Genomic DNA, 25,000 nt, shown 5'->3' with positions numbered 1-25,000 from the left:
GCAGGATGAGGAGGTCGTGTTTTCCTTTTATGTGCTCATGTTTAAGGATTTTGAAGATGATCACTTTTGAAGGTATTCTGTCTTATGGAAAGAATCAACAGTCTTCGTACTTTGAATATTTTTAACACAGATATCACACCAGTTCTGGAGTATTGCTGATCAGTAGTGGACCTTCTTCCAGTGCTACTGCTCGCCTACCTCTCGGAAGGATAACTCTGGAAGCTCAAGTATCAGATTCGGTGGGAGCCTCAAATGTTCGACGATTGCAAGTTCAGGTAATAATATAAACCTAACTTGATTAGTTTTAGCTCTCAGAATACATTCAGGAAAGTGTTGGCAAAACCATGTTCTCCTTTACCCTTTGGAATGACCTGGCCACTGAACGTGATAAGCCATTCTCCTATTATTTTTACCTTTTGAAGCAAAATCAGAGCAGGACGTGTGTAACAAGGCTTAAATATCCGCAGTAAGAAAAAAACTTTTCGTAAGTTTTTCATATCCCTGAATACCATAAAATTTTTCGCGATGTGTAACACTGTCCGGCAAGACTCGTTGTCTGGCTCCTCTTTTAAGAATTCTTTTGTCCGTGCATTATATAGTTATTATTCTTATCATTCATTCAAAATATCCCTGTGTTTCTGATTGGCTCAAATCCCCCGGGTAATTTTGCATAACCAAATTTGGCCAAATTAAAAAGAGGTATGCCAATATCAGGACAACTGACGTCAATTGTACAGGTAGCGACAGATAACTAGGCAACAGAAGGCGCGGTAGCTCAGCTGTTTTGGCAGGGCTCCAAAAATGGCAAAAGATTCAGAAATTATGGGAAGAAGAAATATCCCAACCACTGATATAAAAGACGGCAAGGATACCAAAAATATCACTCAGCAGATGACAACGGCTATTTGGAAATGTCTAGATTTGTTAGAGTTAACATTCCTTACATGACCAGAAACTGCTTAGGACCAAGCAAATGAAGACGGGAACTGTAAATAAAAGAAAGCGGAGTTTTCTGGAGTTGGAAATATTTTAAATGAATGAAAAACATTTACTGGATTAGGCTAATTTGATTTGAAGAATTAATCACTTCTCGGACGCACAACCCTTACGTTCAAAATATGCCATAATCATATTTATCTATCGCAAGAACCATCCAATCTTCACCCTCAACTGTTACCCGCCTGTACGTCTAACAAACATATCGAACGCATTCTCCTTAGCTCCGATTACTCCTAGTTATAACATACTCATCACCCAATAATTGGTGAAAGTTTAAGTCGGGTTTTGTATTTCCGCGCGAAGGCATTTGGATTGATGCGTCTCTTGTCTCATTGGAAGTGTGGTTAGGATTCAAATAAGCCAACGACTACACCTTTTTTCTCAAAATCTTTAACATACTACAACGGTGTCACTTGCACCAGCTTTGTTCAGGAGCAAAGAAGCAACTTGTCTTTCTTCCTACCTGCAATGAAGATTTATTTTGTCAAGATTGTTGAAAAAATATGTAATCCTACTCACACTGTATCATGATGAATAATATTTCCTTTCAGGTGGTACCCGTTCTTGCAAATGACATTTCAAAAGCTCTTGAGTCGTCGCAATCAGGAGGAGAAAGCCAGCTTCAGGAACTCGTTAACAGTGGTCAAGTTGATGAGGCGGCGCAGATGGCATACACCCTCCTGACAGCTGTAGTGGGAGCTGACGTAGATACTAACAACAAGCAAGCAGTAAGTGGTTATGGATAGCTTAATGCTTTCTTCTGAAGATAAGTTCCATACTATCATTGCATGAAAATGCGTGAATGGCAAGCGTGAAAATATTAATTATACCCTTACTTAGGGTAGGGCTCGTTATACCATGCAGCGCATAAGTTCTCAATGAATTGGCCAATTGCTATTGGCCCCATGCCCAACCCCAACCTGTTATATCGGGTGTGGTCTCATCGCAGTGGTCAAACCGGTATGATTGATCCGACCAGGGGCCCAGATGGCATAGCTTTCGGGATCAGTGAGATCATTTAATCTCTACCACCATGAGAAGGTGATAATGCCCATGATCGAGACGCATGATTAATATCATGTTTAAACTAGTTGAAATAGACATATCTTCGAGTATCGGTATGTCCTTAATTTTCTACTATTTAGTTCAAGAAAACCATTCTAGAACAGATATCAACTGTAGAGGTTGACAGCATGCAACAGGTAACTCAACTATCAGCAGTGGTTGTCATGGCAACAGAGGGAGAGAAAGACATACCCGCGACTTCACAGGTATGACCACTTTCTTGACAAAGAGCTTTATACCTTTAGAGTTCTGTTGTGTACGACTGTCCTGATAACTGTACTGTTGGAAAGAAATATTCACAAGGAGAGTTGGAAGAACGGTCGCCGTCATTGGAAAAGGAAAAAAAAATTGTGTCAATGAGACTTTTCTTTTTTTGAAAAACGTTTAAACCGGTGAAAGCGTAGCCAGTAGGTTTCATTGTTTTTTTTCACACCCACGATACGGGTTCGTGGTAGATTATACAAATTAAATTGTCTTTATTCTGTTGCTCCTTTTTAGGAAAATGTAGTTGGCCTCTTAGATAACATGACTGACTTTCTTCTAAGATCTGGAATCAGTAGCAAAGATCACGATGTTGAGCTTTTTCAGAAAGTTGGCGAAAGTCTTCTCCAAGGAATGTCCAACTCCCTTATTATTTCCTCCAATAAGGCAAGTTTAGAAAGAGGGCAAGGAGATGGAATGCTCGATGAATCAGAGAACGATGACAGCGTTGCAGAGGCAGAGAGAAAAGCGGTATTGATAATTTATTTATCTCTGTTTGGCATTAATGTTCATTGAAATGACCAGTCCATTGCACTGAGTCGGCTCAAGGCAAACAATAAGGAAACGTTTCCGATCGAAGACAGTTACGACCACATAAACTCACTATTCGAGTATTGTATTTAATCGGAAGTAAAAGGGATGTACCAGGAAAATTTTCAGAAAAGAGGGTCAAGCGTTTTTTGATATTGACTAAAGAACGCGAAGAAATATCCCGAATGAGTTTTATTTTTTAGCTTTGTCACAGATATGGAAATGCCCTTTTTTTGGAGCTCAGATAGGAAACATATTTAGTGTGAACAAAAATGTTCTTGATGTCAGTTCATTACAGTTTTCACCTTGCCACATGTAGTTAATTATTATGAATTCCATAATATGTCTCCTTTCAATCCAGAACGAGCACATCTCCAAGAAAGTTCTTAATTTAATCAACAAACTTGGAGCCACTCTTCTAGCAACCAAGGTAGTTGATGAAAAACCAAGCGTCTACCATACTGATAAGTTAGAAATGATATTGGATCGACAAAGGCCTGCAAAAATATCGGGAAAGACTTTAGGAAAGAGCAGGGAGAAGGTCATTTTACCGTCTGCAAAGGATCTCTTTGGACCTGATTCTACACATTTACCGTCTGTAGACGCTCAGGTGAGATCGTAGTTCACTTCGAAAAAAGTTATGCCTAAGATATATAAAGAACGAGGTAATGACTTGGTGTTTCGCAGACCAGCTGCCCCCGTGTGTAGGCGTACTTATTTAGCCGGTACAATTATTCTTAGACTTCATGCTTAAGGCTCTGTTAAAGGAATTACAATAATCTAAATAACTAAAATAGAAGTTCATTTTTCTCTCAGATGACAACATTTAACAACAACCCGTTCACGTGGGCTTCTTCTGCCAAAAGTATCAGGTCATCAGTGGTGGAATTCAATCTAAAGAAAAACGATGGAACTATCATTGAGGTTTCCGGCCTCAGTTATCCTGTCGAGCTTTTTTTACCAGTTACTAGATCACGCGAGGACTCGAATAAACATGCAGATGAAATCTATTTTGTAAAGCCTAGCAACGGAACTAACAATCTACGATATCATCGAATTAATATTCCAACCATGGATGTCATTGTCTCCGTCGAGATTAAACCTGAATTGGGCCAGTTTGTCACAGTTTTCGTCAGCGCGGGAAAAAAGCCAACACCCAGCGAATACCAGTATAAAACAAGAATTCCAGATTTTTCATCTTGTTCAGAGACTAACCAAAGCACTCGAAACCATACGTGCAAAAACAACCCTTACGAAGTCGCGTTCTCTAGTGATGTCACTGGAAAAACGGGAGCACACTTCGTAGGCATAATGTTTACGACCAATGAGACACAAGAAGATCGCATACGAGTAGCTCGATCGTGTGGAAGTAAGGGCGGCAGACACAAGCGTTCTTGCATTGGTGTTAAGGATCCCCCTACCACCCCTCCCCCAACACCCAAGATTATAGTTCCTTACTATAACGCCAACACAGATGTGAACTACACCATGTCTGCGAAAGTAACAACTTGCTTGTATTGGTCTGAGAAGAAGCAAGATTGGATCAATGATGGATGCTCGGTAAGTTGGTGTAAATTACTTGTAAATCGCAGAATTTTGAACAAATAATTAGATGCTTCTCCCAGTCTTACGTAATGTTTAAAACACGAAGAGCAATATTTTATCACTGTGTCAGAGTCAGAACTCAAGTGCTCCCTGAATTTCGCGTTCCCAAAAATCCTAGTTGTTTCATATGTTGCCCAAAGTTTTAGAGCCAGATTTTAAAAGCTTAGAGATTGCATTTTCACGTGGAACGTCTTTTGTTCAATGAAACAATGTACTGGGTGTGATTTAAGGCCTTCGAATGCCACAAAATTTGCTCGCGTGAAATCCTCAAAACTTTGTAAATATTTAAAAACCTGGAAAATATTGCAGTCGCAATTAGTTCAAGCAAATAAGTACTCAAAGGTATTATGTTGAAATCCCTTTTGTAAGATAAGAACCTTCTGGTTTGAATGTTGATGTTTGAATTAGATTCAAATCGAAAACTATTTGTTGCTCGGTCACGGGCCTCGAAAAGAGCACAAATATTAATTCCATTAAACTAAAATTTATATTTTCAGTAGTAGAATACCTAGGGTAGTTGACACACTTTTTTTGGCATTTTTCGAATTTTTTAAAACTCCCATTCCTAGTAGATATTTACAGACATCTGCTCTTAAGCCAATTTTTTTTTTATTCTATTGTCCGGATCAGGTTTTCTTGTCGTCAATTGTGCGAAAGTCTCTTATAGATCTTTAATACCGTTTACTCAAGATAGGCCCCCAAACAAGATACGGAATTCTCCACTGCATGTGCACTCATCTGTCTGCTTTTGGTGGAGATTTGTTTGTGGCTCCTAATCCAATCGATTTCGATGAAGTTTGGATACAGTTAAATGTACTCGGAGAGACTGGCAATTATGTCGTGTTGGCGACAGTGTGTTCCATATTTGGTTTCTATTTCTTGGGACTGGTTTTAGCACGAAGAGCGGACAGAACAGATGAAAGAAAGGTAAGACTAGATTTTCCATTGATTTTCAAGAATGAAAACAGTCTTTTCGAAGAGGATATATGCTAAATATCCGTTGTCAGATTAAAATACCTCCTTAATTGTGCATGTTAGCAAACTTTGACGTTGACATACTTATGGAAATGAAAGATACGCTTATTAAGCTGATATTCAGAGACTTTTTTACTAAACGGATTTGGTCATGAAGTAGATGGATGGGTCAAATTGCATGGGAACAACAATGGCAGATTAACGGTTGTTTTATACGCTTAGCAGAATTAAAACAAGTATTATTTAAAGGTCAAATGAACCAAATTTCGACATTTTTTATGTTAGGTCAATTCTAGTGAAATTTGTTTCATGTGAACCAAATACACATACTGTGAGGTTTCAGCTCAATCGAAGCAAGGATCTCCGAGATATTTGCAATTAAAAATTGTTTCTTTTTGGCCCTTGTCTTGGTAGAGCGGTCGGAAAAATTGTCGGCAAAACAGCTTGTGACCTCAATGTTGGTCAGGTGAAAAAAGCGGGAAATTCAAAACAGTGTTTTTCGACTCGACTTGGCGCAGAATTTATGATGGTTTGTACCGCCATAAACCTGGAGAGAACAAGCAATTTGTCTTCAAAAGTTACAAGCTATGGTTGTAACCCTCTTATTTAATTTTCTCGAAGAATACATCATAGTATAAAGACGAACTTTAACGAAATTAATTTCCTTGCGTTGTACTGAAAATGTGCGGGTGTAGGACGCTAGTCCGATTTTTTTCAAGATGCATTCACAAAGTGTGTTTATATAAGGAAGTTCCTTGGTATATAAGGTCCGGAGCTCCACTGTGGACACAAAAACAAAATATCTTTGTATAGCGATTTGCCCAAAAAAATTCACGCTTGCCCACAATTTGTTTGAAGTCACTGAACTTTGTCGCACTCGAGCTGATGTTAGAGGATGTTAGCATCGACAACGAGTACGAGTTCTAGAACGAGATCAGCGGTTTTGCGTAATGCGCATCCGTTCTGCGCATCTCCACGTTTTCTAGTCGTCCTGTCAAGTTGCACAACGACGAGTTCTCACCAAAAACTCTAAGTGGGTAGAACGACTGGGAATAGCTAGTTTTCAAAGGTAAATTCCGATCGTTTAATGCAGTTTCTTTTCGTTTCTAGCCTCTCTTTATCATCTTGAACATTCCTTATATTATGTTTTATGTAAAATACTGCTTTTGAAGTCGAGGAAAAGCAACCGAACGCGATATTTCCTACACAGAGTAAATTTGCATTTACCTAGACTCAAATTTGGCGCCCAGTCATGCGGAATCCCATAATTTTATTTTCTATAAACTCGAACTCGGTGTCATCGCTAACATAGAAAGCTGAGAAAACGACTTCGAGTACGAGTCAGCTTGGAGTCGTACTCGTTGTTGATGCTAACATCATCTAATTTAAAACCCACGCTCGATCGGACACTTGTAGCTTCGCAGATCACTAAAATATAAACAAAATCCTCCATGTAGAAGTTTTGGAATTGATGTGTGGGCAGAAAAAGATTTAATCTTTGTCTGGTAAAATCTTCCCTAAAATCGGTTTCAAACGACTATAGTTTTTTAAACTTGATCGTTTCGCGCAGATAAATTTTGCTTTGTGTTGTCAAGTTGAACATGCATAACACCTGTCAAAAACCTACGCGTAAGTAAGATGTCCTTCAAACAACGTTAAAGTTAAACAAAAACTTATTTTCTAGTTATCTAAATGATTTAATTACCCACTTATTCACTTTAATGACCAAAGATAGACCTTTAGACGCCACTTTAAGCTCGCAAAAAGATGCGACAAGCAAAGAACTATTCCATTGTGCATAAAATTCAGTTTAAGTGAATTAAAAAAAAAGGTTGCAAAACAATAATTCTGCAAAGGTAAATAAATCTGGGCGTTTAAAAAAAGTAATCGTAACTACTAATAAAAGAATATAAGCGGGTTTTAATTCAGCCCGGCGAAGGAAGGCGAAGCGCTGGGCACAAAATCAACTCACAATTCGAATGAACAATTAAGCTTATCAGAAAAATACAAACCTCTTTGGAAATGTTCAAAACGTTGTATTCCACCTCCGACTGACCGAATGATCCGTTTTTACGCTAACATTGGTTGTTCTGAATCCAAAGTACTTTTCAAGTGACGAAAAAATAACAACAAAACAAAAAAAAAGGCTTTACAAGGAGCAAACGTTCGCACCTGGTGTATTTCATTCAGTCTCAGTCAGAAATCTCACAGAACGACACAAACAAACGTAGTCAACTGACGCAGTCATCAAACAGAAAAGCCCGCCTTGAGCCTGCGATAAGGGATGCGCAGAAGCGTGCGCAGAACGTTTTTCCGCCCTGAAGACTAACATTGACGTCAAGTAGTCTCCAATCCATCGCGCGGCCATTTCAGAAACGCTTTCGTGAAGCCTTCGGAAATGATCGGATTTTGATCTTTTATCTCTCTATAAAGGCTTGGGAAGAAAAATCTTTATCCAAATCTCACTTAGGGTTGTTCTTTTTAGTGTTTGGTGAAGGAAAAGCAACAAAAGCAAATATTTCAATTTTTTGGTTCATTTGTCCTTTAAATTAGGCTTTGCGATGTCAGACTAATTTCTTCTTATTATTCAAAAGGTAGTGGGAAATGTGTATCTGAGTGACTGTAGTTCCTTAAATGGGTTTGTCTACAAGCTCCACGTACAGACCGGAATGTGGAACAATCAAGGAACAACCGCGTCGGTGGGAATAGTACTTTATGGTGAGGACGGCTGCAGCGGACCAATATCACTCTCTGATCCAAAAGCCAGACGAATACTATTCGCTCGTGGAAGTGTGACTAGCTTCACCCTTTCACTTCCTTATTCTCTTGGCCGTCTGTTTAAGATACGTATCTGGCATGACAACAGTGGTGACAATCCTGCCTGGTTCTTACAGCAGGTGGAAGTGCAAAATGCCAATAGTGGAGATAAATGGCATTTCCTTGTTAACCGGTGGCTTGCGCTTGAGAAAGGATCTGGAGAAATTGAACTTGAAATTAACGCTGCAGATAAAGAGGAGCTCGAGAAGTTTAAGAACATTTTCTTGTTTAGAACTGCGAGAAGTCTGGGTGACGGGCATTTATGGCTGTCTGTGTTGACCAGGCCTCCGCATATTTCGTTCACTAGATGCCAGCGTTTATCATGCTGCCTATCAGTTTTGTTCACTGCCATGGTAACAAACGCCATGTTTTACAACTTTGGTGCAAGGCCTAAAGATATATTTCAGCTGGGTCCGTTGAAGCTCAGTTGGACGCAAATTAAAATTGGGATCCAGAGTGGTTTGTTGGCAATTCCGATAAACGTATTAATTGTGACAATTTTTAGAAACACTAAGCAAAAGTCACAGGAGCATGTGTACAAAATCAGCGTTGAAGAAACTGAACAGAAGGCACCGGGCTGTCTTCCTCACATCTTTATTGTTATCGGGTGGCTATTGTGCCTAGTAACGTCTTTAACTGCAGCGGCTTTCACAGTGTTTTACAGCATGATGTGGGGAGCTGTCACATCAAATCAATGGCTCACTTCAATAACTGTATCATTTATTCAGGATGTTTTTATCTCTCAGCCAGTCAGAGTTATTCTGTTGGTCTCCCTGTTATCACTCATTGTCAGGAAAACACCGGAGCTAGAGAAAGTTTTTGGCGTTTCTTTTCAGAAAGGGGAAGAATATAACAAGGCCATCGCTCGACCACCCCAGGGAGAGCAACTGGCAAAAGCAAAGGACTTCAGAGCTAAAGTTCAAGGAATGTACAAAGTTCTGGCAGAAGTTATGTGCTTCCTTATTTTCGTGGTGCTTCTAATGATCATTTGCTATGGAAACCGAGGGACCATGCGGTTTATGCTGACGAGTTCCATGGAAAACATGTTTGTCGATTTCAAGGTAACGAATCTTTCAAATGTCGGGTATATAGTATATCCAATAAAACCGACGCCCCATGTAATATGATAACAACGTTTCCATATTTGTTTTTAATATATCAATAGTGGACGGAAAACCTTTTTCATTTGACTTCGCAAAACAAGGGTATTCCAAGGCTGATGCAGTTTTACTAGTGTGCTTAAAGAATAATCTCTCCTCCTATGATTTTCTTCAACGTGTTTTCTGATTTGGATTTTTTTTACAATTTCAATTCAACTTTCAAGGAGAACATATGTAACGGTTAATGCGAGGATACCCTTGCTGTTTTGTTTTTCAAGGTGCGGGTAACGGTAACAAATGGCCATTGATTTAAAAGTCTGTTTTTGAAATTGAGCTATCGGTGCCATTCACTAGAATCTCTATAGCACAACAAGGCTTTTCTGATTTGGCGTTCCTTTTAAACTGTGTCGTTTGCTAATTCAGGTTAAGGAAGGAAATATTTCAACATTTTGGAACTGGACACAGCTCCGGCTTCTTCCTGCCTTGTACGACACTGATTGGTATAATGGACGGAAGTTTGATTACAAAGAAGGGTTTGTAGGCAACAGAGAGCTGTTTATGGTTGGGATGCCCCGTCTTCGACAAATAAGAATGAAGCAAGGTAAGATCCAAAATCCTTTATAGAGAATGCTTATTAGCCTGCGCGCAGACACTTTAAACCTTGTACACTATATGCGATACGTGGGCCGCCTGCACCGCAGGCTAAGGCTTATGGAATATTTTGATTTTATAGCTCACTCTTACGCAAATCACGTCAATTTCTACGTAACTATATTTATAAAAGGGTTAAAGTAAGAAAAAAAAGATACTCTGTTCATGCAAACTGAACTTCCTCGAACCTGTGGGATGGAGTTCGTAGGCGTCAGCAAAGTAAATGTCCATTTTTTTTCCGATATTGAAATACAGTGTATACGTAATCTTCAATTTGTTGCCGTCGACAAATCACAAACCATGAACAGGATTATGTCACTCCTAAATGATGTGAAATACATTTATTTATTTTTTTAACTATATATCACGTGAACGGAGAGCCTCCATCTTTCCTGGTCAGGATTGATTTACATTTGTGCGTGTGTTTAATTATCAACAGCAAATCACTGTCAGGTAGCCGAGGAAATTCCTGGTGTGGGAGGGACATTTAGCAGATGCATTCCTCCTCATTCAGCCGATAATGAATATAAAGCACGATACAGTTTGCCTGGATGGCTTCCAGTCACAAATACAACCTTCTTTCATTCCCTATTTGACTTGCAAAAGTTGTGCCCTAAACCTTGGAGATATCTAACTTCTTCGGAACTACAAACGCTCTCATATCAAGGTTTTTACAGCATTTATGATGGTGGTGGATTCGTAGCTGATCTAGGATATAATCTTAAATCTGCCTTGAATGTTGTAAACAAACTGAAGGGAAGTAATTGGATCGACGAGTTCTCGGTTGCCGTGTTCGTTGAATTTACGGTATTCAATCCTTCGAGTTCATTGTTCAGTATTACAAGGTGTCTTTACGAACGATTTCCTACCGGTGGAAAGGCGTTTTCAAAAAACGTCAAAACACTGACGTTATACAAGTCACCCAGCGGCAATTTTCAGATGTTTTACGAGGTCTGCCAGTTGCTATTTATTGTCATTATCTTGCTTTTTGTTATTAACGAAATATTTAAAGTTTATAAGCAAAAGAAGAAGTATTTTACCGATCTTTGGAATTGGATTGAGCTTCTCCAAATAGTCACAGCCATTTGTGCCGTCGTCATGTTCTTTATGAAGGCCAAATACACAAGTTCATTTGTGAAGAAGGTCAGGAATAACCCCTTTGAAACATCAAGTGCTGACTATATTGTCCTTTGGTCTACGGTTGAGGCCTATGTCCTGTCATTTCTCACATTCATTGTCACTATAAAGTTCCTTCGCGTTATACGCTTCAACCGGCATGTTTGTCAGATGATTGGGACACTAGCGAGAAGTTTAAACCCGCTTGTTTCGTTCTTTATTGTTTTCATGGCCGCAACCTTAGCTTACGCCCAGTTAGCGTTTCTCCTTTTTGGCTCAACTTTAGATCAGTATTCTTCATTTTTCAACTCATTGCGTGCTGTTCTACAGATGCTGTTGGGAGGAAAAATATTTTTCTATGAGTTAAAATCGGCAGATGGTCTGCTTGGACCGTTGTTTGTGTTCCTGTATGCGTTCACAATGACAATGATCCTTTTAAATATGTTTATTGCAATTTTGAACGAGTCTTACATCGAAGTAATGGAATACCCCGAGAAGGACTTTACAAACGCTGATTTGGGAGAATTTATAATTGCTTATATCGGTAGAAATCTGAGGAGTTTCGGAAAGCGAATCTCCTCCTTCCTGAAAAAGCGCTTTCAACGAAATGACTCTTCAAGAAAACAAGAAAATAAACGATGGATAACACAAGAAAACAGAAGGTCAGCAGAAACCGAGAGATTGATTCTACTTGAAGACGAAACGGATAAAATCGCACAGACCGCTTGTCCCCTCGCTTCTATTGAATCTCTGAGAGATATTGAGTGCACCTTGGACGAGTTGCCTGCGGAAAGTCACTTGGACACACTTCAAGATTCTGAAAATGCCACAATCTCCCTGCTATCTTTAGACGAGCTATACGAGTCAAAAGAAGATGAGAACCTTCATGTGATATTGCAGGATGTAAAAGGCGTTATCAATTGCATGGAATTCATTTCGGGTTTCCGCCCTCTGCGCCCGATAAGAGAGTCTGTCGTATGAAGCACGCTTTATTAGGAAATAATAGGATATTGTCTCTATCTTCGTTCATACTAGACGTATTTTGTTACCGAGGCGAGGGAACGTTAGGAGGTGATTTTTCTGGATCATTTAGAACGGTTTTCTCTAGAAATCAGTTTTTCCTGTGTGTCACGAATGCATGGGCTCGGCTAAGTATATTTAACGAATTTATTCTATTCAGCATGTTAAAAATAACTTTACCATGTACTCTCTATTTTATTCCAAATAAAATATAATAAATCTCGTTGTTAAGAGAATTATTGCGGTATCCTAGCTTAAAGTTATAATTATGGAAAAGAAAACTTTATGCATCATCTTGGTCGTCCATTGCGGAATGAAATTTTTGCTTGAACTGTTTGCATTCAGCACAATACTTCCTCATTTATCTCTTTTCAAAAAGGAATTTGCATGAATTCTCTGATTTTTCTAACATTAAATTTTGCTTCAAAAACCTATTGTTGAAATTCAGTGGTGATAAGAGATTTGACGCACACAGACGATCTGCATTCTTGAAAATTGAAGGTGAACTTGGAAGTAATGGGGGTGATAAGATGTGATTGTAACGAAACGTTTATGTACCGAAACATATATATAAATATTTTGCCTACTTGTGCAAGTTTTAGGAACTTAAAACAAGAATTCCTGGAATTTGAAGAGATATATTTATTGCACATCTATGAAATATTAACTGCCGCAAAGGACCATTTACTATGTTTTGTTACGCTGCCAGCTTACTACCGCAAGCTTGTCCCGAGTTTCATGTTGTTTACGAATAAGGTTTATCGTTATAACACACGTAAGTCAAGTCGATTCTATCTTCCTTTTCCGTACGTAATAAGGAAGCTTCTTGTTACCTATCAAGATCCTGTTAGTCTTTAATTGCTGAATCCTGGTTTCCGCAATGCTCACAGCTCATATTCTTCCAAGCTTTGCCGTGACACACGGGCAGTAGCTCGACTTGCTTTCAAACGTCGCGCTACTGCCGTGCCGAACTCAATTTATAGCGGAGCTCTCGCGCGCGCCAGCGGAGCACCATGGGTAAGTAAATCTACCCATTCCAGAAAATTTGGTAATGACGTGACCGTACACCGAGCGCCTCCGACTGTCCGTCCGCACCACAGGCATACCAATGTAAAATAACTCAATCAACAGGTATGGCAACCCATATGGAGGTTATCTTGGCGGGAAGTCGCATAGCCACCCGCGCCACAACTAAAGAGTAAATAAAGACGAAAACGGAAAGCGGAAATTGTTTCTGTACCCGTGTTGTCTAAAGTATTAAGCTTAGATTAATTGTCATACCTACAAATTTGGAATATAGAGCAAGAGAAAGACAGAGAAAAAGAGAAATTAGGCGGCAGGCCAGCGAAGCTCAACGATAAAAGAGGCAACAGAAATCTAGAGCGAGATATTAAAATAAAAAACAAAGGAGACATTTTTTTGTAGGAAGAACAACATGAAAATTTTGTCGCGGCGGTGACAACATGAGAAGTGCTAGCGGCACGTACGACATTTCCTCCAAAAAAGATGTAACTGGAAGTTTCACGTTCTCAATCGTGCAAAACGACCTATTGTTGTTTTTTCACCGTTCTCGTTCCCTTCGCCGCTTGGCATTACACGATTTTATATTTTGTTTCAACAAACTTTCATTATTATCGAGAGCTTCGCTTTTAGCCCTGGCTAAATCTAAATATTAAATTATGAATACAATAGAATACATTTAAAAGTTTGATAGAATTTTAATTTAATTAGAATACATTTTTAAGTTTGTTGTTAAATATTTCCTCTTCGTGACAAAAGGATCGAGCGAAACTGGTAGAGTAAACTTTTAGAGTTGCATTTACAAGCCTTGAAGTACTCTGGTGTTTACGAATTTACCTTCTATTAGCCCACCGTCTGAATTCTTCGGCTGGTGCATTTTTCGTTTTGCTAGTTTTGCTAAAATGCTAAATTATGGGATTTTTTCGGTTTTGTTGGCCCCATTTTCGCTGAAAACGCTTCTCGGGGAAAGCTCTCAGATGCCAGACAGGTACAGCGAACAGCAGGCAGAATCCTTTGTATAAGAAGATCACGAAAGCAGCGCGAGAGATGCTGGCCTCCGATTGGGCACAGAAATATTTTTTGTGTTTTTGTGCCCAATGAGAGACAAGCATTCGAATAACTCTTGGAACTAGTTCGTTTACAGTAGCTTCTCAGGGGCTCTCTCGCCCCTTCTTGAAAACTTTCGCTGCCGTTTTTCCTGACTCGACTGACCGCCCCTGGGTCTTTGAAGATGTATAACACGATGAAGACAAATACAAACTTGTTAAAAGCCGCATGGATTTGTTGAGATTGCTCCTTGCGATGTTTACTCAGGGTCCAGTGGCGCATTCTTATCTAGGGCTTTGCATTTCTAAACTGATCCAATTCTGTGTTTGAATACCCTGAAGAATTAATTTGGCCGTGTATCAAAAGTATGATATTTGACACAAATTCAAGTCATTTACAAGGAAGAAAATGTCCATAACTGCCGATAGATTGGGAGGAGTGAAAAGTTCTTGTACACTGAGCAGTTGCTGACAATAAAAGAAATATCACCTTTGCCACTCGCCCTTGATTAGTTACCAAGGTGTCAGGTGTTAAAGGACCTCTTTGTCTTTCGTCAAAGGTGACACTAGGTGTCGCGTTATAGGCACTGCAAACAAAACTGTTGTCAAATATGGCTTGTGTAAAGGTTCTCATGTCATGCATGAAATGTATTAAGCCTTTGACGGGTAAAGCATCAGACGTGCCTGTACCTTTGATTACCTTAACTGCTTTATCTTAGGTAAAAGACTGATTAAGCGTGCAAAAACCATAACACATTTTAAATATGCCAAACTTGGTGGCGCACAGGCGGCAGAACTAGTTTGATTTCGGCTCCTATTCAATCAAGCCGGTGGACTTTTTGTGAGTAAAAATAAAAGGGCTTGCCCCAAAAGATGGATTAAGATGCTATCCCCTCTCTATTTTTGAAAAAAAAGAAGAAGAAGAAGAAGAAAAGAAAAACTTCCCCACTCTTGCCTTTCTACCTCTCATAATAAAAAGCCAGAAAATTGCTGGTTTCTGTGAGGAAGCCAAAGTTGTCTCCTTAGCTGATTAATTTCTCTGCTTGACAATAAGCTCTAATTAATAATTTAACAGCGCTTCTCTTGCAAATAAAAATGAAACATACGAAGGTGAAATTTTTTTTTTTAATTGTACCTGGGACACAACTTTTTCTGTCCTTGTATACCTTGTGCTGGTTAAAGATTTTAATTATAACTCTTTCACATACTATTGTAAGCAACTTATGTTAAAGTTGAAAGTCTCTGCTTCATCGCACGACGCGAACACAGCTTGGTTATTAATTGAAACTGCTTGACACATCAAATCTTTGTCAGTCACCTCCCGTAGAATATTTATCTTCTGAATTAATTTTTGTCAACAAAACGCCTCGAAGCTATTCACATTGAAGACAAATTTTAACGCGTGAAGTAGCTCTGTGAAATTGTTTTAATTTTGATGCGCTAAATGCTGGCTTCCGCCAAATATCCGCCCTTTTCCATTATTTACTCATCAATAAAAAGCTCTGTAAATTCAAGACGTTTGAGAGACAGGTGGCCTTGTTAAAATTACCTCTTGCAAACTTTCTGCTTGGATGAATCGGGCAAGCCGGTGGAACGAATTTTTTTTTTTGGATAATTCTGGAAACTGTGTGTTCACAAAATATTTTGTCATGGGATCCGAATTTTGTTGATCTAGCAGCCTTAACACATGCAGCTCCTGCAATAATGGACTAACAAGGATTGAAAATTCAGAACAATGCCTAGATGCACCAACCCTTTCTTTTAAATTGTTGATAGAAATAGCGAAATCCAATCTACACTCTTAGATTGTGCCATAAAAAGGAGTTTTCAAAAAACAATGGTTAGAATTTTGTATGTTAAGGAAGTAGTGATTTCAAACAGAAAGATAAAGTTGAGAGATTTTCGTACTACAATGTATCTGCAACCTAGAACTAAAAAATTATGCAAAGAGCCATATAATACATCCGTATTAAACTCTTCGTCCTTTTTGAATTGTATAGTAACTTTTAGCCGTCCGTTATGGCGGATGGTTGCTATTGTTGACCGGAAGAGATTTTCCACCAATTAAAACTCTTTCTTTTTTAATGAAGTTTATTCCTGCCATGAAAATAGCAAGACGCCTCACTAGGATTTTGTCAGTTTTTAGTCAGTCAACGACGAGTCAACTATATCAGGCATGCCAATATTGCCAAGAATGATGAGAGTTTCTCTTCTATGCATTCTTACCGCTACTTTAGTGTTTCAAATCGTTCATCAAACTACCATCAAGGATGAAGATTTGATTGGTAAGTTTGCTCAGTCCTATAGTGAAAGCTCATATCTTCCTGAATATCAAAAGCGATAGCTGGTTAAGTTACAGGGAAGAAATAACAATTTGAAAGCATTATAGTTTTTATGTTTTTTTCTTCAGCCAATTGCAGAAATCCTTTGGGATTGGAATCTCGCAAAATACCAGACGGCGCTTTGTGGGCTTCATCAGCGTTTAACAAAGATTTTAGCATGTTTGGGCCTCAGAGAGCCAGGCTTCGTTTGGACCAACCGCCTCGAGGTTATCGTGCTGACGCTTCTAGCGTTGACACAAATGGGTCCTATATTACTATAGATTTAGGAAACGACACCGTAGTAACAGGCGTTTCAACTCAGGGATATGGAGATACTACAGTGCAAGAGTGGGTTACTAAGTACAATTTGATGTTCTTAAATGGCATTGATTTTTCGCCCTTCAAGGAAACCAGCGGTGCAACTAGGGTAAGACAATTTTCTATTTGTATGGCAAAAACTTTTTAAGATTCCGACATTTAGGCCCGTTGACTTGGCTTAGTTCGAATCGAGTCAACAGTACGGACACTATTGAAAAGCCATTAGTATAGAACACACTCTATCTGCTGCGCTTAAAAACATGTTTTTTAGACAGAGCTAAACGAGAAGACAATGCCGGTAATTTTGTGGCCTGTCTTGACAAACGATGCGACCGATTTCTTCTTCCGTCGCTTTTGAGACACCCACTTAACTAATCCTCCTCATCATCATCATCATCATTATCGTCGTCGTCATTATCATCATCACCATACTGAATTACCCGACTAAATCAGCGAACTAATATTTCAAAATCACTGCAAAACGCTTTGGCTTGGTTTAAGCACTATTTTCTTTTGAAATGGAGCTACCTTTTGAAAGTTTTGTTTTTATGATCTGTTCAAAGGAATACTTGGTTACACTTTAGTCGTATACTATGCAGGTGATTCAACTTTTTTAATATTTTTTTTGTTAATTAACCTTGATTAACTTTACACGCGGCCTCTTATAGAAAAATACAAATTCAATTCAACTTTATACCTCTCAAGGAGCCCAACAAGTAGAATTATTGCCCTATAATAATACTGATACAACTTTCTTCCTAAAGAAAGTTTTTGTCGAGTTACGTACCTGAAATATAAAAAGGTGCTTTAATTTGAGCCTTCATGCACCGCCACTACATCCGTAAATATATAATTATCTTTTTGCTTAACTATTTTTTAAATGCGAATCTTTACGATGACGTTTCAGGCAGACTCAATTTGTTTTGTTCTCTTTAAAGCGAAATAGGAACCCCCAACTGTTTAAAAGGTCAAGCAAAAAGTAGTTGATTGCTTTGACGGAACGGAACGCCAGCCCTTGGCTCTGAAAGATGAAAACTTCCGGCCAGGTTCTTATGAGTCAGAAGAACAAGAACGTTGTTGAAAAATACAGCGGAAACTGTTGATGAAACCATAGCTGTCTTAGAAACATCAAGTTATGTAACTTTTAGACGAATATGATAAGAATTTGTTAAGAATATCTGAAATGAAACTGGTCGCGACGTTTATAGCTTTAGTTTTTAGAGCACTTCTATTACTAACCTTGCCTATATTTTCTAGAGGTAATATTCTAAATAATATATTTTCTTGTGCTACTGAATATCAAATTTTGACCAGTTTAACATTCAGGCAAAGATGGTCTCTTTTTATTCAAATCTTCTTGGAATTCTAATGTCCATTTAGGCTAAGGTCAATTTATTGCTGTAATTATTCGCGACGGCTGCGTTTTAATTTCAGATTACGAGGTCGCATTATTTCAATTTAGCATAAAAGCGAAAGAAGCATTTTAAAGGCACAGAATGTAATTAGGATCATTCATCAAAAACGAAACTTACTGCTCAAGGGAAAAGTCGTAGACTGTTGATTAAACCGCATGTAATAACAAATGTCAAACCAAGTGGTTCCAAATTCTTTTGCTGGAAATTAAAGGCTCCAGCCCGGCCAAAAAGACACAAACTATCCAGCACAAAAGACAAAATTTCGCTTATAATTCCTAGCACTATTGTTCTCGCTTCTTTCCTTCTTTTTTTTCTTTTTCCTAGGTATTTGATATGGTCCATTTCGGTGCGAAGACTTCAAATTTAATCAAATTTAATGAGTCAGAAGAACAAGAACGTTGTTTAAAAATACAGCGGAAACTGTTGATGAAACCATAGCTGTCTTAGAAACATCAAGTTATGTAACTTTTAGACGAATATGATAAGAATTTGTTAAGAATATCTGAAATGAAACTGGTCGCGACGTTTATAGCTTTAGTTTTTAGAGCACTTCTATTACTAACCTTGCCTATATTTTCTAGAGGTAATATTCTAAATAATATATTTTCTTGTGCTACTGAATATCAAATTTTGACCAGTTTAACATTCAGGCAAAGATGGTCTCTTTTTATTCAAATCTTCTTGGAATTCTAATGTCCATTTAGGCTAAGGTCAATTTATTGCTGTAATTATTCGCGACGGCTGCGTTTTAATTTCAGATTACGAGGTCGCATTATTTCAATTTAGCATAAAAGCGAAAGAAGCATTTTAAAGGCACAGAATGTAATTTAGGATCATTCATCAAAAACGAAACTTACTGCTCAAGGGAAAAGTCGTAGACTGTTGATTAAACCGCATGTAATAACAAATGTCAAACCAAGTGGTTCCAAATTCTTTTGCTGGAAATTAAAGGCTCCAGCCCGGCCAAAAAGACACAAACTATCCAGCACAAAAGACGAAATTTCGCTTATAATTCCTAGCACTATTGTTCTCGCTTCTTTCCTTCTTTTTTTTCTTTTTCCTAGGTATTTGATATGGTCCATTTCGGTGCGAAGACTTCAGATTTAATCGTGAAATTATTTGAAAGGACATGTACGTCGGTGCGATGTGTAGCAAGATTTTCATTCGATTTCTTATTCAACTTAAGACATTTTTTAACTTTTTTTGTGGCCTGTTTGGCTGAATCTTACTTATTCAGGTTTAGGTCGAAAAGCATGCAACAGTTCTCCATTTAAAAATGGAAACTTCCTTTTAAAAATGGAACTGGAGAGTAAGGCCTTTTTCCTCGGGATATTTCACTGATTATCCAATCAGAACGATCTATTGTAAGTGCTATTAAGTGTGTGAGATCATCCCACATCTAAACCAATCAAATGGGGCACGAGGAGCCGCATGCAGTAAAATTTCTGTCCCGTAATTTAATCAGTTAAATCATCAAAGTTGACAGGTCTTTCTGATGATCAAAGCGACTGTTCGGTTTACTATTTACACTTTCAGTGCGAAGACTGTCACGGGAACATTAACACCTTCAGGATAATTGCTTACCATAAGAGTGGTAGGTCGCGCGCGTCTGGTCGGTTTCGAAGAACGTGATCGTGACTGTTGTTTTCATTCAGTGACTGTGCGCGTTGATATGCCAACGTTTAAAACAGACTGCAACATTAAATTTTTGTTACAAAAGCAAAGAAGCTGCTGAGTAGAAACTAAACCCTCCCAGACTTATTCCGTTTCATTCGTGTTCTTTCATTTTGATGGGGTCTGTATGATGAATTTACTTCTGCCTTCTAATCAGGCACGTAAACAACATAGAGATAAAACATTTCATTTTGCTTTTGTGGAGTAAATTCATCTTAAAAAAGTTAAACTAGTGGACCACTTTCTCCGCGTACTTGTAAAAATAGGCATTTAATATGTCGCGCTAAAGTGCGAAAATCTTCTTGTCGTGGATTAGATTTCAGTATACATATTGTTAATCTTCATTTCGCGCCAGAATAAATTAGTTTGCGCGTAAAGGGCTTCTAAAAAAAATCACAAGGTTTGTCCCACTTCGAGTCCACCTTCTGGAGATACGCCGGCATGGTAGCTGGAATACATTGCCGAGGCGAAGACCTGGCATTTTTTCCTCCTCGTTTTTTTTTCCCCGCGACGTTTGTTTATATTTGTAGTGGGAATGCCGTGCATATCGGTGGATTTTACTTCAGTGAAGCGGCTTCAGTTCCTGCGGCTTGCTACTCATCATAAAGAAGAGTGCCGGAATCGCTTTGTTCGGCTTTAACAGATTTGTTGTCGAATGCAAGGTAAAAGAAGGGACTACTAAGGTAAGAATTGAAGTTTAAATTTGTTTCTCGGCGAAAAATAGTGCATACAACTCGTGAAACCCGTGAGTATTACCTCTGTTTAATATACCGGATGTCATGCGATAACCCCTCGCTTTTACGATGGATAAGACGGATACAAACTGAACAATAATTTCTTTCGCAACGTTTAGTATAATTTACTTAATATGGAGATCATCTGAGGACGATTTTTCGTTATATATGCTTTATTTCTTGGCTTATTACGGCTACGTGCGAAAAATTAGATGACAATGTTTGTGTGCTTTAATTATACTGATAATTTCTTGCACCTTGAAACTCATGAAAGCCAAACTTGTTTAACCCTAGCAAAAACCTCTTTTAATGGAGGAACTCAACCTGATAGTTGCACTAAAATCTAATAATTGTTAGTGCATTTGCATGCTCTCTGTAACCTTGTGGGTAGAACATACCTGATGGAACCTCGTGGGTAGAACATACCTGAAGGTTACGTTAATAATAATCATTGCATTTTCTCTTTGTAACCTCGTGGGTAGAACATACCTGATGGTTACATTAATAATAATCACTGCATTTGCTCTCTGTAACCTCGTGGGTAGAACATACCTGAAGGTTACGTTAATAATAATCACTGCATTTTCTCTTTGTAACCTCGTGGGTAGAACATACCTGATGGTTACATTAATAATAATCACTGCATTTGCTCTCTGTGACCTCGTGGGCATCCTCGGAGACCCAGGGGCAGTCAGTCGGGTTGGGAGAAAAGGCGGGACGAAAGTTTTCAAGTACGGGCAAAAGAGCCCCTGGGTACCGACTCTCACCGAACTATTTCCAAAAATTCAAGCAGATGCCGCCTCCTGATTGGGCACAAAAAGTGCTTTGTATTATTGTGCCCAATCGGCGAACAGTTTCTCCTGAGTTCTTTTCGTGAGTTCGTACACGACGGCTATTGTCACGCCACACTTGCCTGGTTCGTTCACCAAGCTTGTGCGTGCAAGGAAAACTCATAATTTTAACTTTCCTTACCAGAAACGAAGGAACTACCGACGAGTCGAAAAAACGTTTGGGATGCTATCAGCAGGAGCAATTCAATTTGCCCCGCGAATATCCTGTTTTTGACGGATCACAATGTGTATCGTAAATAATAGGAAGTTTAAGATGCGGCGGCGACGAGAAACTCGAATTAGCAATAGCTTCACAAGGCAAAACAACAACTTTGCATGTGCATCACGCTTTTTTGTACATTTCTTTGCCGTCAACTGCACGACTGCCCGTGAAAATGCCTAATTTCACGTTTTGTGAAGGACGTAAACAAGGAATGACAAAATTCATTCTCTTCATGAACTTGGATATGGTTAATAGAAATTCAGCTCCAGAAGAGTTCACTTGCATTTGACAAAGTAAGCGAGTTGGAATAATCACGATAGAGACTGAAAAAATGTGAATTCACTTTTCCATGCGACGTTTTCGTGGCTGTCAGCCGTCGTGGTATCTTTTAAAAACTCCCTTGTATTTACGCAAGACGCGTCTGACGCGTGACCGATGCAAGCGTGAATACCTGTTGTAAGCTCAAGCTTGTATTTTTGGAAAAGCGTCTTTAGTTTTCGGGCAGACGATATTTTGAAATCAGATGGGGATTTTATTTGCTGACTGCGTGCATTTCTTTGGTGCATCCAGACAAGCCGTGATCAAGACAATAGCCGTCGTGTACGAACTCACGAAAAGAACTCAGGAGAAACTGTTCGCCTATTGGGCACAATAATACAAAGCATTTTTTGTGCCCAATCAGGAGCCGGCATCCGCTTGAATTTTTGGAAATAGTTCGGTGAGAGTCGGTACCCAGGGGCTCTTTTGCCCGTACTTGAAAACTTTCGTCCCACCTTTTCTCCCGGCCCGACTGACTGCCCCTGGGTCTCCGAGGATGCCTCGTGGGTAGAACATACCTGAAGGTTACGTTAATAATAATCATTGCACTTTCTCTTTGTAACCTCGTGGGTAGAACATACCTGAAGGTTACGTTAATAATAATCATTGCATTTGCTCTCCGCAACCTCGTGGGTAGAATATACCTGACGGTTACATTTAATAATCACTGTAACCTCGTGGGTAGAACATACCTGAAGGTTACGTTAATAATAATCATTCCATTTTCTCTTTGTAACCTCGTGGGTAGGACATATCTGATGGTTACATTAATAATAATCACTGCATTTGCTGTCCGTAAACTCGTGGGTAGAGTATACCTGATGGTTGCATTAATAATAATCATTGCATTTTCTCTTTGTAACCTCGTGGGGAAAAAAATTAATGCCTCTCTCCTGGAAATTTTGCCCTGTCCTTTGAGCATAGTGATCTTTGGGCAGCGAATTCACGAAAACAGGTAAAACGATTTTTTTAACAACAGCATTTATATTATTTGGCTTTTTGAGGGAGGTTTTAAAAACATTAATGGAATAGAATATAAAAAAAGCTGATAAAGCGGAAAAAGTTATCTTTACAAAATGCGCTTTGACAATGTCAAGAGTGAAATAAGCTGAAGTTTTGTAGTTAGCCCGAAGAAAACCTGTTCCTGCATGAAAAGTAGTTCTGATTCCTTCTCTTAACTAGAAGAGATGCATATCCCTGTGAACCAGTTTTTTAACCAGAAGCGATTCCCACTCACTTCTGATACTTTATTGACACGAGTTCCTATTTCAATATATGTCTAATTCAAGCTTAGCCGCGTGATAGCTCTTCATTAGCGAAAAGGTCCAAGTGATATTTTGATTGACGTGTTGTTTTGGATCCTGAGGTTTTTTAACACCTTTTGTCTAGCTTAACTGGCGAAGATATTCTAGGAATTTGCCCTTCAATTCCAAATTCTTTGATGTGCCGCCAGATGCCGTGCAAAAATATCACCGCTTGCGGCTCCTCGTGAAAGATATGTGATATTTTGGAATGTTGGGATATCTCGCGTATGAGCCAATCAGTGAGTCTCTTGTCACACCGGTAACTTCACACCATTTCCGATCTCAAAAAAAATAAAAGATAAGACATCTGCTATCAGGTTAAAAGGTCATTTACACAATGAAGATAGAGATATACTGTTACCGTTCCCATAAACTTAACACAAAATCCGTCAGTTTGTTTATGTGAGGGGTTTTGTGGTTTGTCGGCCGACCGATTTTCTCACAGGCGCTAGGATACGAAGGCAGAAGATGTGAGAGAATTCTTGGACGCAAAAAAATCAAAAATCGATTCGCTAATATTTCAAGATAAGTGCAAAAAAAACTATCCTTGATCCGGCCACCGTCGAGTATCAGTTAAACTAGCCTGTGAACAGGCCTTTGGTCGAGCGGGGAACTTCGCTATTTCTTCCCCAAAAAGAACCGAGAGCCTGTTCACAGGCTACAGTTAAACGACAGTTTTTTTCTCCAGTTTCAATAAAACTTCATTACTGAGATGATGAATACATGAATCAATCATACATTAAAATTGCGGGATAAAGAAATAAAAGCACACAAGATCATGACAGTTATAAATACGGAATTTATGCTGTTGGGAAAAGAAAGCCTGGTGCGTTACCGTTGTTAAGGTACACAGATCTTTTTTTGCATCTTATCTTCGACTCTTTTGTTGCAATCTCACTTTACTTTCTAGCAAACAAGAGGGGTTCGAGTACATTAGCTCACAGCTCAAATTTCAATCATTATACATCATCCCTATTTTAAAATTATAAGTAGCGGAATATTCCGCACATAGACAAATCAGAACCGCTTCTATTTTGGGGTGCTGGATAATCCCGCGTTCCAAATTCATACATGACGCGACATGAAATGTCCAAGGGACAAGTGAGCTAAAGTTTAAACATCGCAAACCTGGGACTATATTACATTGGAAAACTTCGGGTAATGAAAACATTCCTCCTTTCAAAAATGTAGCGCTACCCATTATGTGCTAAAAGTGTTAAAAATTCAGGCGGACTAGGATTGCTCGTAGTACATGTACTGAAGTGATTCAGTTATGCTTCAGGCTTGTGATAGAATTTATCGATTCCCCTCGTTGAGATTATTGTCCACTCAACGATATTTTTCTAAAGCGAAACAGATCGATAAGCGTGTGTCCGGCGTACTCATATGCATTTCTGTTTCATTGAGAGCCGAATAGTAAAATATCTAATTTCATTCATCATGCGATGATAAATAATCATAAAATAGCGGAATCATCCCGCGCGGTAGCAAATAAGCACGAGTTTATCCTTGGAACTATCTCAATCATCGGCATTGTGGATTACGAAGAATCCGATCTCCTCACGTTTCGGTTTGCCCTCGCTACAGCTCTAACAACCTTTAGTGGATTTTCAGCCTCGTTATTGCATTGACCTTCTTTTCAAGCTTACTTTTTAAC

At 38.8% G+C, this 25,000-nt stretch overlaps 2 protein-coding genes across 2 annotated transcripts in view; both read left to right on the top strand.

Moving 5' to 3' along the window:
- LOC140944462 (polycystin-1-like protein 2) overlaps positions 1–12,294 on the top strand; it is a 35,071-nt gene extending 22,777 nt beyond the window's left edge. The window contains exons 9-18 of the mRNA XM_073393602.1: positions 131–275; positions 1,551–1,727; positions 2,145–2,270; positions 2,563–2,796; positions 3,218–3,466; positions 3,673–4,416; positions 5,152–5,388; positions 8,031–9,314; positions 9,777–9,954; positions 10,444–12,294. Coding sequence (XP_073249703.1) covers positions 131–275; positions 1,551–1,727; positions 2,145–2,270; positions 2,563–2,796; positions 3,218–3,466; positions 3,673–4,416; positions 5,152–5,388; positions 8,031–9,314; positions 9,777–9,954; positions 10,444–12,101 — 5,032 coding nt within the window. The 3' untranslated portion in view covers positions 12,102–12,294. The remainder of the gene's footprint in view (positions 1–130; positions 276–1,550; positions 1,728–2,144; positions 2,271–2,562; positions 2,797–3,217; positions 3,467–3,672; positions 4,417–5,151; positions 5,389–8,030; positions 9,315–9,776; positions 9,955–10,443) is intronic.
- Positions 12,295–16,400: 4,106 nt separating this feature from the next.
- LOC140944461 (lactadherin-like) overlaps positions 16,401–25,000 on the top strand; it is a 15,565-nt gene continuing 6,965 nt past the window's right edge. The window contains exons 1-2 of the mRNA XM_073393601.1: positions 16,401–16,491; positions 16,617–16,954. Coding sequence (XP_073249702.1) covers positions 16,401–16,491; positions 16,617–16,954 — 429 coding nt within the window. The remainder of the gene's footprint in view (positions 16,492–16,616; positions 16,955–25,000) is intronic.

The sequence above is a fragment of the Porites lutea genome, chromosome 7 (genome assembly GCF_958299795.1).
Source record: "Porites lutea chromosome 7, jaPorLute2.1, whole genome shotgun sequence".
Classification (NCBI taxonomy): Eukaryota; Metazoa; Cnidaria; class Anthozoa; order Scleractinia; family Poritidae; genus Porites; species Porites lutea.
Note: the sequence above shows the minus strand (reverse complement) of the source record. Positions and strands in the feature narration are given on the sequence as shown.